General features: G+C 33.9%; 1 protein-coding gene across 1 annotated transcript in view; it reads left to right on the forward strand.

Annotated features, from left to right (window-relative positions):
• Window positions 1-2798: 2798 nt before the first annotated feature.
• LOC133333649 (serum response factor homolog A-like) overlaps window positions 2799-17809 on the forward strand; it is a 40583-nt gene continuing 25572 nt past the window's right edge. Inside the window, exon 1 of the mRNA XM_061541944.1 lies at window positions 2799-3306. Within this exon, the coding sequence (XP_061397928.1) occupies window positions 2826-3306 (481 nt within the window). The 5' untranslated portion in view covers window positions 2799-2825. The remainder of the gene's footprint in view (window positions 3307-17809) is intronic.

Genomic DNA, 17809 nt, shown 5'->3' on the forward strand with positions numbered 1-17809 from the left:
TTAAAGTTCTTCGTTTACCGAATCCGAAATTCGGCAGGAAATTTTTATATTTTACAGGCGGTTGTCGTCCTTTTTCTTTGGCACGATGAACATTTTGAGTTTACTGCATAATATGATACTTTAAATAAAAAATTGTCAAGCCCGTTTTAGAAAACCCCTTTATTTCATCCATCAAAAGTTAATGCACTATCTTATTTACAATTAATTATACTGCAACTTAAATTTTTCTATGTAATTTGTTATCGTTGTATTAGTTATAATTAAAAGGGATTAAATTAAAGATTTGAGTTTTAGTATAATCTGTGTAATTTGCAGTTCTGGATTTGTTTTTTTTGTCAGCTTTTTCGTGAAAAAAAAATTAAACGTTCGAATATTACAAAAACAAAAAAAGTATATATAAAATTACGTTTAAATACAAATTTTCCGTTTTTTTAGAATAATAAATTAATACACAAATTTTTAGAGTATTTTATGAATTTTATATAATTAACACAACTTGAAAATATAATAAAAGTTTCTAGGATTTTTCCTTATTGTTAAATCTTAAATATTCATCTAATTTTAAGTAATATATTATCAGGGTGATTCGATATTAAAAATGAACACATTGATCCGTTCTACCGATACGTCTTTGCATTTTAATATTAAACAAATCAATATATAATTGTTGTCCCTTTTAAATCTTATATGCCGATTTAAGTGACTACATTTCCAAAATATATGTATTGAATAACAATAATATCAAAATCAAATTTTTCGGATTGAAATTATTTGGTGCTCCGCTTTTGTTCAGGGGAAATCGTTACATAGTAAATAAAAAATAACAAACATTAACTCTTACATTTCAACTTAACAAAAATGTTTTCAATATTATTTTTATTTTGAATTTATTTTTATTTATTATTTACTATAATTGTATTCCTTAATATTACAGAATATTTTATTAGCAAAAAAATAACGAAAAAAAAATCAAAACCAAAAACTACCACAATCCATTCTACATTTTTTGATAAAACAAATTAAACAAAGCTAAAATAATCAAAACCAAACAAATTGTGTTTATTTCAACTATTTCATTGGTCTGTGATAAGTGAATGTCAAGCTAATCAAATTTGTTAAACTACAAAAACAAAAAAAATCACGATAAACTTCGTTAATTAAACTCTAAAAAAATCTGCTGAAAAAAAACAACAAAAAACCCCCAAAAACTAAAAGTGCGGTTTCAGTTAAATTTAAAAAAAAACACAATATTTTCAAAAATTGTTTCAACTAACAAAAAAGTGAAAATTCCAAATAAAAACCAACAAAAAATTGTTGCCAAAAATAATTAACCAGCAAATAATCAGCCAAAGTGAAGTAGTTGCTGCAAAACTAAAGGCAAATTGAGATCGAAAACAAACAACAATCAACACACATTTTTACCAAATATTTAAATAAATACAAAACACCAAAAACCGCATTGAAAAAAACACACACACCCATTTAGACATATTTGTATATGTTGATAAACCCCGAACTTTGAACAAGAGCTAGAACAACAACGGCATATATATTTTAATTAACTGCCCAAGTAAAAGTTCAAATTATCCCAAAAACAAACCAAAATAATTCGGGGGCAAAAGTTTATTTAAACTTTAATTTTTACAAAAACACAAACCTACTACAACAACAACTACAACGATAATTTCGTGTATTCGCATACGTCCATCCTGTCCAGCAGCCGTAACATTTCGGATTGGATATACACACACAAAAATAATTTTATTGCCATCGACGCGAACACTTACCACTTTGTAAAACCGCAACATCCAGCGTGTACAGCCAGGACACGTGTAACATCAACACAACACAAACACCCGCACGCCCCTGTCGCTTCTGCCATAGTCGTCAACAATAAAACATACATGTTGATCGCCTAGACTAGACCAGGCCAGACCAGACCAAAAACCCAAACCAAGCCATTTCACATTTACCAAAAGCATAACATAGCGGCGGTATACTAGTCAGCATTCGGCCTTAGCCACCAAAAATACAGGCAGTAGCAACAACAATTCAGTCAGTCAGACAACAAACCCATTATACTCGGGCAGTTTTAACCGGCAAGAGGATATACATTTAATCCGTGTGGAAATATCTAGTACATGACATACCTGGAACACATTAACATACGTGAACATTAAAGTACTCACTTTGATTGTATGCAACAGCAGCAACAACAATAAGCCCAAGCACAAAAACATTTAGACAGTACACACACGAATACGAACTTCTCGTAAACGACAAAGAGAACAAAGAGTTGTTGTATTCAGTACTGTAACCTAACCGCAAAACATCAAAAGCATTACAAACTAAAAGGTAAAAGCAACAAAAACGATAACAACAACAACAGCGGTGGTAGCAACAGAAACAAGGCATTGTAGCATAACATCCTACCCATCATCATCACAAGAGCAGCAGCAGCCGGATTTCATTCATCTCTGTGAAACAAAGCTTATACATCCGCCATTCAAGTGAATCTATTGAGGTAAACATACCAGAACCCACACACACACACATAGAACACTCATAGAGTTTTTGTGAGTGAGAGGCCAATATACAACAACTACACTAACTGATACAGCTGGTCGCACTTCGTAATAGTGTGAATAATCATCAACAATAAACGAATCATTCACGACACCCGAGAGCAGAGAGTGCAAGAGTAAGAGCACGAGTATCAAAACATCGAAGCGAAGCCCCCATAACACAAAGTAAGAACGAAACGAGTACCCACAATCCCTTTTCATAACCACCCAAGTAAACGAGCTCAAACGCAAAAAGCAAAAATGTTGGCAATGCCCACACTGATGATGCCAGCCACAGCACAAATGACGCTCAGCAGTCAGCCACTATCAGTTGGTGCTCCACATGCTAAACCATATGAAACTAAATTATTGGCCATACATCAGACGCATATAACGGCCCAACAGCAACAGCAGCAGCAACAACAGCAATCACACCAACAGGCGAGCAATACCAAGCAACCACAGCAGCAACAACAAATGTCGGCCAATAGTCAACAACAGCAGCAACAACAAGCCGCCGCTGCTGTCGCCCAACAACAGGCCGTACAACAACAACAGCAGGCTGCTGCCCAACAACATCAACAGCAGCAACAACAGGCTGCCGCCGCCGCAGCCGCTGCTGCATGCATTGCCCAACAGCAGGCTGTTGCTGTGGCCGCTGCCGCCGCACAACAGCAACAATATCAAATACATTCGCAACAACAATCACCACAGCAGGCATTGAGTGCTTCACCCAAACAAGGTAAGTTCGTGCAAAGACGGTAGAGAGAGAGAGCGAAAGTGTTTCGTATGTTTTCGTATTGTGGGAGAGTAAAAAATGAGGGAATTATGGGAGAGTTATTGTGAAGTGATCATTTGTTGGTTGATGTGATGTGTGCTCTACAGAGCCTAAAATTAATGATTTGTTAGAGACAATTGTGCGAGAGTGAGAATAACGAATTGTGAGATTTATTCATTGTTATTGCTGTTTATAATTGGCAAGAGACTACTGTGGAGCGTACGGTTATTGTTTAATAGGAGTTGATTGTGTGAGTGTGAGAAGAGGAAATTATTATTTGAGCTATTCAAGTGATTATTGTTGTTGTTATTAATTGATGTTAGAGTTCTTTAGAGCGTATGAATATTTGTCAAATAAAATTAGTGGTGCGTATACGCCACGGTTGTAAAGCTCATTTGATTTATGTGTTATGTTAACTCAGTAATGTTTCAAATGAGAGACACCAGAATTAATAAATATTTGTTTCATAGTAAATAAAACAAATAATTGATATACATAAATAAAATAATCGGAATTATTAGAATTGCTAGTTAATAACAAAATATTGAAAAAGATAAATAAAAATGTATTAAAGGTATCTGAATAGAAATTATGATGAAACATAAATTATTGAGTCCTTTGAAAAAAATATATATTTTTACCATCCAGTCTTCTTAGAGACAAATAATACCTAAGGGAAAAATTTGCTATCTTGGCACAAAAAGACTGTCAGAGTTATTATGAAGTGATCATTTGTAACAACAATGCCTAAACTTAGTGAGAATAAAGCATTTGGTTAAAAGGAATCTGTAAAGAAATTATGGTGAAACACAGAATATTTGAAACAAAATTTGAAAAAAAAACACCAAGGAGTTTTGAGACAAGTATTAATGAGGACAACAATTTACTATCTCGGCACAAAAAATACTGTCAGGTGCGCCAAAGGAAATATTAACCCTGTAAAATATCAATGAATAGACAGTGAAAAGTAGCAAATTGATTAAAAATTATTAGCTCCAGATTTTTTTAAGAATTGAGTTAAAAAATTTTGCTTGTTACTGTTCTAAATAATTATATGACTTTGTAGGGCTCTAAAAATCATTTTATATTCTTTACATATTGCTGGTAGGTATTGAAGCGATTTTTTAAAATTTTCAGAGGAATAGTTTTAGTGGACACATAATATTGTAATTTATATAGACATAAGTACATTAACTTGCATACATGTCAATATTAGCTGAGTAGTACTAGGAAAAGAAGACTTTCATCCATCTTTTACAAAATTACAATAAATATTTAAGATGTATGCAAAAGTATAACTGATAAATACGTAGCTTTTGACATGCTATGACAATTCCGTTCAGCTTCTGGTCATAATCAAGGTATATTATTTTGGCAAAAGAATGTAAATCACATCAAGTATTCACTTGTGAATAAATTAAATATAACTCAGGTATGTGGTGCAAGAACAAGCCTTGTTCAAATTGATACACATCGATCACAATTTCAATATAGGTTCCATATAAATATTTTCATGCGATTGTATGTGAGAATAAAGTTTGGCAACTGTCAAACATTTTATAGGCAATTTATTAGGGCCAAAAAATAACACCAATTGAAATCATGAAAATTGGTTCAGATTTGGGTATAGTATTCAAAAATAGTTCCCTCAGGTCTCATGTTCATTATTATCATTATCATTGACATCAAAGTTCGCAAAGGTTACCGAAGTAAAATTAGACCGAAGTTTCCGAAATTCTTTTAAAATGGTTCAAATTTTTATATAGTTTCCGTATATAATTTTTCCGATTTTATGGAGCGTGTCGGTCCGATCAACAGCAATTTTTTATAGATATCGAATTGAGTCGAGAATGGCTTGGGTTTGGTTGAAAACATTTTATAATTATATTTCAAATGCACACAATATACTATTTATTTCGGCTCATTATAAAATCTAGTAATTATTACCGAATTTAGTACAGAATGATACTCATATTGGAGATAAATATCTATCTCCAATGTAGCATGAATTATATATCATAATTTTACGGAAGTCAGATCTGCAGTTTTTTACATAGGCCATAGAAGAGAGTCTAAATTGTCGTGTGTTAATTTGATTTTTAAATAAATCTCATGTAAATGGTTGTCTAAAAGTGCTACCTCTAGCCGATTAACTCGAAATTTAGCTGTGGCTATCGAATTGGGTTAAAAAATTATTTTTTTTATAATTCGGATGATGCGACCTTTTTATACCCTTATTTTTTATTATCCTAAAATATTGCTAAGAGTTGGCCACTGATAGGCCAATTATGATCCAATTATGTCGAAAATGAATAAAGTGCTAGGTCTGTCAGATCATCCGTCTATAAATGCGAATCATAGAATGACGTGTGCAAATTTTATTGGTTAGTTGTCTTAATTTTATATGAAGCTTCCTATCTAATTTCATTAAATGGTGCTCAAAAGTACCCAATTTTTCTGAGGCTTTCGAATCATTTTTTGAAATAAATAAAAACGTCGTAACATCGACTATGGTGAACTTTTATACCCTCCATCATGATGAACACCTCATGTAATGTTCAAACTCGGGTTGAGCCCATATATATGAGTCCAACTTATAAATTGTCTGCGAGAAGGTTTTCTATTTTCTATGAAAACGAAAGACCACAGAAAAGACCCTTATCTAATACCAACATAATAACAAAAATTTCTCTGCCCGTGTTTGTTATGATCTCTAATACAAGTTCTATATTATCCAATTTTGCCTAATTTTTCCACTTCAGTCATATAGTTATAGATGTGATTATAGAATTTTAAAATTATTTTAGGTTTTTTTAATGCGAACAATGGCACAGAAACTCAAACTTTAATATTTTCATTCACAACCAAAGCCATTCATTAATTTTTTCATTCATTCAATAGAATTCTAAGAAAATCAAATGCTTTAATATATTTCGCAACACAAAGAAAAATAAAAGAACGAAAAATAAAACACCGGCAAACAATCATCACGTGTTGGTAACCTTATCGAATGTTAATAATTCTCTCTGTTAATGCTCTTTGCGTTTCAGAGAAATTCCCGTGAACGCAATACGTATTCAGGACATGTATGGATTCTTTAATTTTAAATAGCACCGTCTGCAGCACAGACTTGAGGCCAAAAACAAAATAAAAGATAAATTTAAAATATTCATAGACTCCTAGAAGCAGGTCTTTATTTTTGTTCGTTTGATAACAAAGATAACATAGAAATGCCACAAGCAGACATTTAAAGGAATCTACACAAATCCAAATAAAATACTATGAAATACATAGATTTTGTAAATACATGACGGATTTTTTTTTCTCAAAATACAAAAAATGAAAAAAAGACGAACAATTTGTAGGAAAATGAAAACATTTCGTAACAAAATCAGTCATTGTCCTTAAGGACATTTGTTTTATGCTTTGGATTCGCTTTTTTTGTTTGTTTGACAATTTTGTATTTTGTTTTGCTTTCGTTACGTCTTGAAATGTTAATCGGGAGCGGTGTATAGGTACTCCTACACAGCCACACAAACGTATAACGAAGTAAACCTTTTTTTTGTACGACATGCCACATTTCCAAAAAAAAAAAAAAAATAAATAAAAATGAAAAAAAAACCGACAACGACAAACGAAGACGACGACGACAGAAAAGGAACAAAATCATCATAAGGATGAAAGCAAGATTCTTTGTTTGCTTTGCTAAAGAACAAAAATAATATAGAAATCAAAAGAAGAACAAAAAAATAAGAATAATAATGTCAGACTGCAAGGACACAGGCGGTGGACGAGCAAGCAAAAAAAAGCTTTAAGGAAATTTCATTGGAAGTTGAGCAGCACAAAAATACATACCGAAATATATGTATATATATATATATATATCCAGTTCTTAATTTGCATAATCAACAACATTGTAAAACATGGTCACATGCTTACGTCTTTTTTTCGGATTTTTTTCCTTTCACGGTTTTTTTTTCGAAAATTTAAATGATAATTTAAGAAAAAACATCATGGAATGATGGACAAAAAAACCCCAACAATTTGCTAAACGTTTTCAATACAATTAGCAATGTTGCCGACAACAAATGATTGTTGAGGGGGCGGGCGGTTGGGTTGGTTGACTCATTTGATTTAGTGATATTTTGAAGAGGATACGCCAAATCAACAAATTAATCATTTAAACAAAAGGAATGCCTAACAATGACAGCAGAAGCCATGCGACATTTGTCTTTTTTGCGCTTTAACCACCCCAATGCCGATACCACCACCCCTGATTAACAATATAAAGCGTTTTATTGGTTAACAAACGCACACACATCCACACAAATTAGTTATTTATCACATTATTATTAAAAGCTTAACGAATTGGTAATAACAATTGTCATCACAGGTTGAAGGCATTTTGTGATGTTGTTGTTGTTGCTTTTTGTTTTTGGATTGAAGAGGTAGGCATTGTTTGGAATTAAAGAGCAGATAATTAATTTGTTTTTTGTTAAATTTTGGATGACAGGTAATTACATAGATTTTGATCTTATTATATTTTGGTTGTTAATAATAGACGAAAAATCGTGAATTTGAAAATATTTTCTTTAAAACGACAATATGGTGTTTATTCACAATATTTTCTCAGCATGATTTTTATATGCAGAGTTCTACGGAATCACGGAGCCCCGCTGGGATTGGAACCCTGGTTCCTATGTTACCTCTTAATTTTTTTCCCGGCGCCTTAGTTGTACACCATGCAAGAAAATTTTACAGGTAGTATGAAAAAAAATTGTCACTCTTAGAAAAATCTACTCCGGAAAGGTATGTTCTGGTGTGATGACAAATGCCTACACCTTGATACGGTTGAATTTAATTCTTGGTTGAAATTTCGCAATAAATTCGATATTATTAAGTAACATATTAAGTAACGGCCTTTGTAAGCCACGTTACCGAATATATGTCAAGATCCGACTAACCAAAGGCGAAACGCGTCGCATAATGGTTGGTGTGTATTATCTCTCATTAGTATCACATCTGGAAAGATCTATAAATAAAAAAATGAAAAGAACTTTGGACACCCTCCGCCATAGGTATGTTGACAGGTATTCGAAATGAAAATATAGGGAACATATCAAAAAGTGGACCTATACCGACAATTCTACAAACCGATTTACTTAAGGGAACCCATTCTCGATTTTACTTTTTCAAGATTTTCAATGGGCTGGTAAATCAATACCGATGCTTGTTAAGGTTTGTAACTTTGCACATATATAATTGAAGATTTAAAAGAGAAGAAAAATTATTTACAAAAAATTTTTTTTATTTTTGATGGCGGGCATGATAACTCCTCACTGGAACATCGGAATTCGAAAATTCCAACGGTGTTAGAAAAAGTACATGTCTGGCTCTCGTATGAACAAGGATTATTGACTTCGCACAACAATTAACAAAATGACGGAACTTTGAAAATATATAGTTTTGGAAAATCGCCTATTTTTCACCACAAACTAAGCTAAAAAATAAGGAAGATCTTCATCGATTGGCTTTATCCTAGTTCATATGAGAGCTATACACTCCCAGAGAAACGTGTCAAAATTTGGAACCGATTGGATTATTAGCTTTTGAGTTATCGTGCCCGCCATTCGATTTGAGAAAAATGCGTTTAAAGTTTGAGAATCAATCTTGCCGCCACTTGATGCTGACACAATAAATCGGCTATATCAAGAGTTGTTGAGATTTTCACTTGAAATTTTGTAGGGATATTCTAGAATTAGAGTAGATCCGAATTAAATCAACATTTTTTTTGACACCGAGAATGGGGTGTCCCCTTAAATAACCTCTGAAGATCGTCGATATATCCAAAAAATTTTACTATGCCTTCTATTGATCCATTAACTTTCGCACGTGTTCTACGAACTTCTGTTAAACATAAGACCAGCTACAGATCTTATACATATGATATCTTTGTATGAACATATTTTGCAGATATTTTATAGATGGCATGTTATTAACAAAAACACTTTTTCGACTCTGCAGGAGAAAAACATTCCCCTGAACACGTAAAGTAATGTACTCTACCTTTTGTAGGTTTTCTCCGGCCTTCTGATGAAGTATGACAGCCTGCAGTTATTCTAAAGCTAGAACACTTTCTTCTAATGATCTGTGTATAAAACACCTTCTGCCTTTATATACGGAACAATTCTTACAGATATGTTTTTTTTTTTGTCCATGTCGAAGTTTCTAAACTTAAAACCTAAAACCAGTGAGCGCAGCAATATAGCTGGAACAACTATATTCTGAACATAGGCAATAATTCATGATATTTGCACTCTCGTGAAGGATTAGATGTCGACAGCTCCTCTTTCTTACCCTGAAATCTTTTCCCAATCATTTTTTTTTCTGAGTGAACATTTTAGCCATATGATTATTTTTTTTTAATTTTACACAGAAAAGTCTGAAGATTGACCGATCATTATCAAAACAGCCCTATCAAAACAGCTGGCAAGATACTAGCCATATAAAAAAGGTTTTATATATTTCATTCCCAAAATATCATCTGATCATCATAAAAGTGTATATGCGCCGTCCTTGACTAAACCTCATGCAAAATTTCATGGCCGACCTCTAGTGCGGTAATGTTAATACCGAACTATATCAGAATTCTTAGACGCCTGTAGGTATTAAAGGAAAACCCCCACACCCGAGTACATACAACAATATACTTGGTATCAATTTAAAGGTCAACTACTCCTCTTGGATATACTATCAACTTCTCAGGTCTATGTCCTGAGTCCTTTTTACCCGCTTAATGTTGACTTATCTTCATCAAAACCGTTATCTTATTCCATGATCAGACCCCATTCTCTGTGTAAACTTTTGTTATGTTCACATCATAATTCTGGTCTCTAAAGCGACCAGAAAACCATCCTCCAAATATTAGTCCTATATGCAAAATTTCATGACCATTGGTCACGTAGCTTATGTCGTGTTTGAAATTATAATGGACCGACGGATGGATACACATGTCTAGATCGACTCAGCTAGTCGATATATGATGATCGGCTTACTAAAAGATGGGTCGATGACCAATGGTTCGCGGCATTAGAAATTCTGGGGCCACACAAAACTGTAATACCCTAAGAGCATAGTAGGGTATAAATATAATATACGTTAGATATATGGTGCAACATCTGAACCGATGAAAATAAAACTTCATACTGATTATTCTGAACTCAAATCGGCGCCCAATGCAAAATTCAAAATCACTCGGACAAACATAGATTCGTTGATGTATCAGTAAGATCCGATATAAATCATATATGACCCACGGTTCCCTGACAATTTGATAGACTGTGTTTTCGAAGTATCGGACGTAATTATATATGGGAGCTATTTTACCGATTTGAACCAAATTTGACACATGTACTTTTAGACTGTAATCGGTATCGTATGTATAATTTCGTGTCTGTCGGACATACATAGTGTCTTTGGTGGACGTTGGAGGGAATATAAGTGCTATATCTAAATCGATTCTAATAAATTTATGCAAGGTTCGTCCTTGTTGCGAACAAATGAGCCGTACCACACCTTAATTGGATAACATACTCTTTTTACAAACATTCATGGTCCGACAGACATTTGTAAATGGACTCTGAAAGTGATTCTCAGTATAATCCTGAAGCATTTATGTGTTTATAGTGTTTCCGTCTGCCTGTTACATACATACACATACAAATACACTATATATGATATAATGAAATTTAGTCCATTTTCTTTAAAACCACTAATTAATACTCTTACATATTTTCTTTAAAATCACATATTAAGCTACTTATAACAATCTCATACATTCCATGACCATCTTTTCTCAGAAAAATTTTATAATCCAGACAATTTGTTCTGCAGCAAAAACTGAAACAAAAAATGTATGGAATAGACATAATATATTTAATTTTTGCCTTATACCAAAAGAAAAACCCGCAAGATTTCAGGGTAAGAAAGAGGAGCTGTCGACAGCTCCTCTTTCTTACCCTGAAATCTTTTCCCAATCATTTTTTTTTCTGAGTGAACATTTTAGCCATATGATTATTTTTTTTAATTTTACACAGAAAAGTCTGAAGATTGACCGATCATTATCAAAACAGCCCTATCAAAACAGCTGGCAAGATACTAGCCATACAAAAAAAGGTTTTGGTCTATTTCATTCCCAAAATATCATCTGATCATCATAAAAGTGTATATGCGCCGTCCTTGACTAAACCTCATGCAAAATTTCATGGCCGACCTCTAGTGCGGTAATGTTAATACCGAACTATATCAGAATTCTTAGACGCCTGTAGGTATTAAAGGAAATCTCCCACACCCTAGTACATACAACTATATTCTTGGTATCAGTTTAAAGGTCAACTACTCCTCTTGGATATACTATCAACTTCTCTGGTCTATGTCCTGTGTCCATTTTACCCGCTTAATGTTGACTTATCTTCATCAAAACCGTTATCTTATTCCATGATCAGACCCCATTCTCTGTGTAAACTTTTGTTATGTTCACATCATAAAGCGACCAGAAAACCATCCTCCAAATATTAGTCCTATATGCAAAATTTCATGACCATTGGTCACGTAGCTTATGTCGTGTTTGAAATTATAATGGACCGACGGATGGATACACATGTCTAGATCGACTCAGCTAGTCGATATATGATGATCGGCTTACTAAAAGATGGGTCGATGACCAATGGTTCGCGGCATTAGAAATTCTGGGGCCACACAAAACTGTAATACCCTAAGAGCATAGTAGGGTATAAATATAATATACGTTAGATATATGGTGCAACATCTGAACCGATGAAAATAAAACTTCATACTGATTATTCTGAACTCAAATCGGCGCCCAATGCAAAATTCAAAATCACTCGGACAAACATAGATTCGTTGATGTATCAGTAAGATCCGATATAAATCATATATGACCCACGGTTCCCTGACAATTTGATAGACTGTGTTTTCGAAGTATCGGACGTAATTATATATGGGAGCTATTTTACCGATTTGAACCAAATTTGACACATGTACTTTTAGACTGTAATCGGTATCGTATGTATAATTTCGTGTCTGTCGGACATACATAGTGTCTTTGGTGGACGTTGGAGGGAATATAAGTGCTATATCTAAATCGATTCTAATAAATTTATGCAAGGTTCGTCCTTGTTGCGAAAAATGGCCGTAACACACCTTAATTGGATAACATACTCTTTTTACAAAAATATATTGTCCGACAGACATGTATAAATGGACTCTGAAAGTGATTCTTAGTATAATCCTGAAGCATTTATGTGCTTAGAGTGTTTCCGTCTGCCTGTTACATACATACACATACAAATACACTATATATGATATAATGAAATTTAGTCCATTTTCTTTAAAACCACTAATTAATACTCTTACATATTTTCTTTAAAATCACATATTAAGCTACTTATAACAATCTCATACATTCCATGACCATCTTTTCTCAGAAAAATTTTATAATCCAGACAATTTGTTCTGCAGCAAAAACTGAAACAAAAAATGTATGGAATAGATATAATATATTTAATTTTTGCTTATACCAAAAGAAAACCCGCAAGGCATCCTTGACTTTAAGGCCAATTGATTTAACTGATTTATAGGATTGACTAACAAACAATATGTTATACTATGGTTGGATGTTTGCTTGGAGCTTCATTGAATAGTTTGCAGCTCTATGGCAAAAGAAAACATGTTCTACAATTTTTCTTATTTTTGTTTCCCATTGTATGCCATTGTTGTTGTTTTTGTAATTTCTCTTCCATTATTTTTCTTTTGTACTAAACTAATCTTCTTCATTATTTGCACATTCGAGCAACTAAATGTCCTTTAATTCCTTTTCCTATTTGTGCTGTTGTAAGTGTGTGTGTGCCTTAGTGTGCAGTAGTATATCAACGCCCTCCATCTGCACCCAACAATTCTTCACTGTTGCTGATAATACTTAAGATGTGGGAATGTGTACGTGTGGGTGTTGGGATAATTTTTTCTGTTAGCCACAATTCATGTGTATGTGTGTGTGTGTGCGGGAGTGTGTTCGTCCATTAACATTTGCCGGGAATGATGATATTGGTAGGTATATCTGCTGCTGCCCGCCAGCCAGTAGTTTTAAAAGACCCCATGATATGTTTGCCTCCATTGCATTATTGCTATAAATAAAAGTGTCTCAGTGTGTGTGTGTGTGAGTATTTGTGTGCCCAAGTGTTTTGCTGGAAATTGCGTTGGTGGGCCCAGTGCATTTAATCACAAAGCTTTTGTGTTCAGTTGTTGTTTTTTGTTTTTGTAACGATCTCTGTAACTCTCCACGATGGGTTTTACTGCACGGCGAAAATGACAATGCCGCCATCGACGTCGCATACCCATGGTTTGCCGTTCGCTTGCTTATTTGTGTCGGTCGTATTAAAAGACATTGCACAAACCAACGTTTCTGATATATAATTTTGCCCTCCCCAACTCTCACACACACACAAAACACCAAAAAGACCATCAACATCATCAGCACAGCATCCGTATCCGTATTAGCGACAGTAAAAGCAACATCGTCGTTTATACTAACCAACCACGATATGCGTTTTCTTCGTTATTGTCACCGCCATCGTCGTCGTTTTACCATTGTGTCATTATCATTATTGTTGCCATTAAGTTCAGTTCCTCTTGGCAGATTTCGTTTTTTTCAATTTTCCCTCCTGTGTTCGGCCAAACATATATTCGCTTTCTTTACCATGGTTGTTGGTTGGCTGGTTTGTTTGTTTTTTTCCTTCGTGCCAGCTTTAATGATGGTGGTAGTAATGGTGTTGTGGTTGTTGTCATTTTCGTCGTCGTCGTCATTGTTGGTGTTGTTGTTGGCATTTATTATTGTCATTTGTGCGGAAATGTCCAACCTATTAATATTTGTTGTTATTTGAAAAAAGAAATTTTCGGTTGTAATTCATGGCAAGTCAATTTGTGCCGGCTTTAAACATGCAATATGTGAATGAATAAAGAACAGAAGTTAAGGTCATATTTCGAATGTGAAAAAAATAAAGAAAAAATCTTTAATAGATTTATAAATTAATCAATGTAGAAAGATATTAATTATTAAATTTCCGTTTGGAACACCTCGAAATATTTTTTTATCATATAATAATATTTTTTTCGAGCCTATCATAGGCGTGGATTTTTTAAATAATTTTTTTCCCAGCCTATCATAGGCGCAGAGTTTTTACAAAATTTTTTTTCAAGCCTATAATAGGCGTGGATTTTTATACCCTACACAACTATGTTGTCAGGGTATTATAGCTTTGTGCAGCCCCAAAAGTTTGTAACGCCTCGAAATATTGGTCCTAGACCCACCTTTAACTATACCGATCGTCATATCTCGACTAGCTGAGTCGATCTAGATATGTGTGTCCGTCCGTCTGTCCATTATAATTTGTAAACACGATACAGGCCACAGTTATGGACCAATCTTCACAAAATTTTGCATGTAGAATAGGTTCTGGCCAATGAAGACCCCTATTGTTTTTGGAAAATATCGCTTAATATTTAGGTGATGAAATCGACCAAATACTTTATTTTTGTCTGATTTTCTGATCGCTCCAGATGCCGCAATTATGGCCCAAACACCGCGAATTTTTGCATGGAAAAGGGGATCGGGCCAAAGAATAAACATGCCTGTTTTGATAAAGATCGGTCAATATTTAGCGGGTCAAATGAACCCTGACTTTTGTGTGAAAAATGAAAAAAATTGTATTCTATGGCGTAGATATTTTCCCCTGAAGGACCTAGACCCAAAAAGTTCATAGTATGTTCAAGAGGTCGTATGTACTCAGATGTGGGAGCTGCACTTCAATATTTAAAGGTGCTTAAGTATTCAGACATTTTTAGTAACCCAAAACCACATTAGAGGGCGGAAATATAGCGCAGATCGCTTTTAAAATTTCCAAGAGATTCCAGTCAAGGACAACGGCTATAACTTTCGGTGATGATCAGATATTAATTTTGGGATGAAGTGGACCGAAAACTTAACATTTTTTTTTTTGAGTCGATCTATAGGCCACAATCGAAAGCCCAACATCACAACATAACCCACGGTAAAGTGAATCTGGACAACTACAGCCCTCGTCTACTAAATATTAGTAATATATGTTGATCTTTAGTCAGGTTTCAAGATGGTGCAAATAACGCAAAGTTAGATTTTCGTGAAAGTTGTGTAGGGTATTATATGGTCGGTCCCGTCCGACTATACTGCTCCGCTCACTGGTTTAAATAATATTTTTCCAAACCTATCATAGGCGGGAATTTTTTAAATAATATTTTTCCAAGCCTATCCTAAGTCTCGTTTTTTTTAACAATATTTTTCAAAGCCTATCATAGGTGTAGATTTTTTTAAATATTTTTTCGAAGTCTATCATAGCGTATATTTATACCCTTCACCACACTGTGGTACAGGGTATTATGTCTTTGTGCATATGTTTGTAACAGGCAAAAATAATCGAGATAGACCCATGGTTCCTTTTGAGAATATGCATAGAATCTCTTTCTGAGTCGATTTATGCATGTCCGTCCGTCTGTCCATGTTAAATTGTAAACAAATTACAGGTCGCATTTATTATCCAAATTGGATGAAATTTGGCACAGCTCATTTGTTTGGCCCAAGGACGAACCCTATTGAATAAGGTAAATGGTGTACCAAGGTCCCTATATATCTTTCGATTTGTAAATTTGGCATAGCGTATTGAATTAAGTCTAGAATGATGTGTGCAAAGTTTCGTGAAAATCCGTTCAGATTTAGATATATCCCCCATATAGTTTCGGGCGTACAGAATTAAGTCAAGAATGATGTGTGATTTCGTGAAAATCGGTTCAGATTTAGATATAGCTCCCATATATATATATATATATATTTTCGTCTGATTTTATATAAATGGTGTACCAAAGACCCAATGATAGGCGGGGATTTTTTAAATATTATATCCTACCCTATCATAATGTGTTGAGTTTCGTAGAAAATTTGTTTAGATGTTGAATAGCCCCATATATAGTTTTGAGGGCCTCAATGTCAATTTCACCAATGTCAATTTTCAAGTTCGATTTGCACAAATTTTGCAGGCATTTCCTATCTGTACAGAAATGTGTGTAGAATTTCTCGGTTCAAACTATATAAAATAAACTGGTATAGCACAAATTTTGTCTTTATACAAGATCAGTATACAAAATGTTTAATGCACAAAACATACTGAAATAAGTGTAACCTAACATGTGACAAGTTTCGATGAAATCGGATTAGATTTCGATATTTTGCTTTAAATTTATTTACACGATTATGTCCCAATGTAAGAAACAACTCTATATCTGACCAAAATTTAATGTAGGTTGCAGAATGACATGTTTAATTTCATTTTAATTGTCCTTCAAAAATGCTACGTCTGTTAGGATTCCATCTGTTGAAGATACCCAAAGTGGTGGAGGGTATCTTATAGTCGGTCCCGTCCGACTTGACTACTTTCCTTACTTGTTCTGGTTATTTTTATGTCACAGGCCCCTTTCGGCACATGTCTTTACAGACAAAAAGTGGTTGCGCATATTTGAATGATAGAAGAAAATTTATCCCAATAACTTCTATATTTTTCGTGATTTTAAAGAATTTTTCCATTGCATTAAAAAAATTCTCTTGTTCTTTTTTGGCAAATGCAATACTCCCACGCTTCCACAATTTTTCGGAATGTCTTTCATTTCCATTCCTTTCCTATCCCGTGACTGTAAACAATTTGACAGCATTTAGTTTTTCGTTTCCTATAATTTTTCTGTTCATAGTGGAAACGGCAGCAGATTATTACCAAGCAAACCATCTACATCCACACACACACACACAGTGGAAACGTTGTTCGTCGTTCTGTTTGTTAGCGTTGGTGTGGTTGTATTGTAGGCCAGAAATTCATAGTACATAACTTACAGCAGCTACATGTGGTCTTTAATAGTAAGTCCTAATATATTTCTCTTTCCTTGTATTTTTTTCTCTCTGTACGTTTTGACTTTATTGTTCATTATTCTACTATGGAGGCTTAATGTGTGTGGACTATTTATCAATTGGTTTAGGCCATGAAACAAATTTTGGGAGCTATTACCATGTGTACGTGTGAGTGTTATATATTAAAGCCAGAAAACTTATAGTCTTATATAGAATATTTAGATATTTGTGTGTGTGTGTGTGTTTGTTGATATTTGTTGCTTTATTGAATTCATGCTGTACAGCCTATACATATCGTATATAATCCTAGGCATAAACATTTGACCCAACAGTGGTGATTTGTTTGCGGTAACACTATCATTAAGAGATTTTAAGTAGTTAATCCCTAAGATATGTTTTTACTTAGTATATATGTACTCAATTAATTGGCTGCGTAGGAGGAGAGCGGGAATTTTGAAAATATAA

Source organism: Musca vetustissima, unplaced genomic scaffold (genome assembly GCF_032173495.1).
Source record: "Musca vetustissima isolate MV318-11 ecotype Yass unplaced genomic scaffold, APGP_CSIRO_Mvet_v1 utg40348, whole genome shotgun sequence".
NCBI classification, from domain to species: Eukaryota; Metazoa; Arthropoda; class Insecta; order Diptera; family Muscidae; genus Musca; species Musca vetustissima.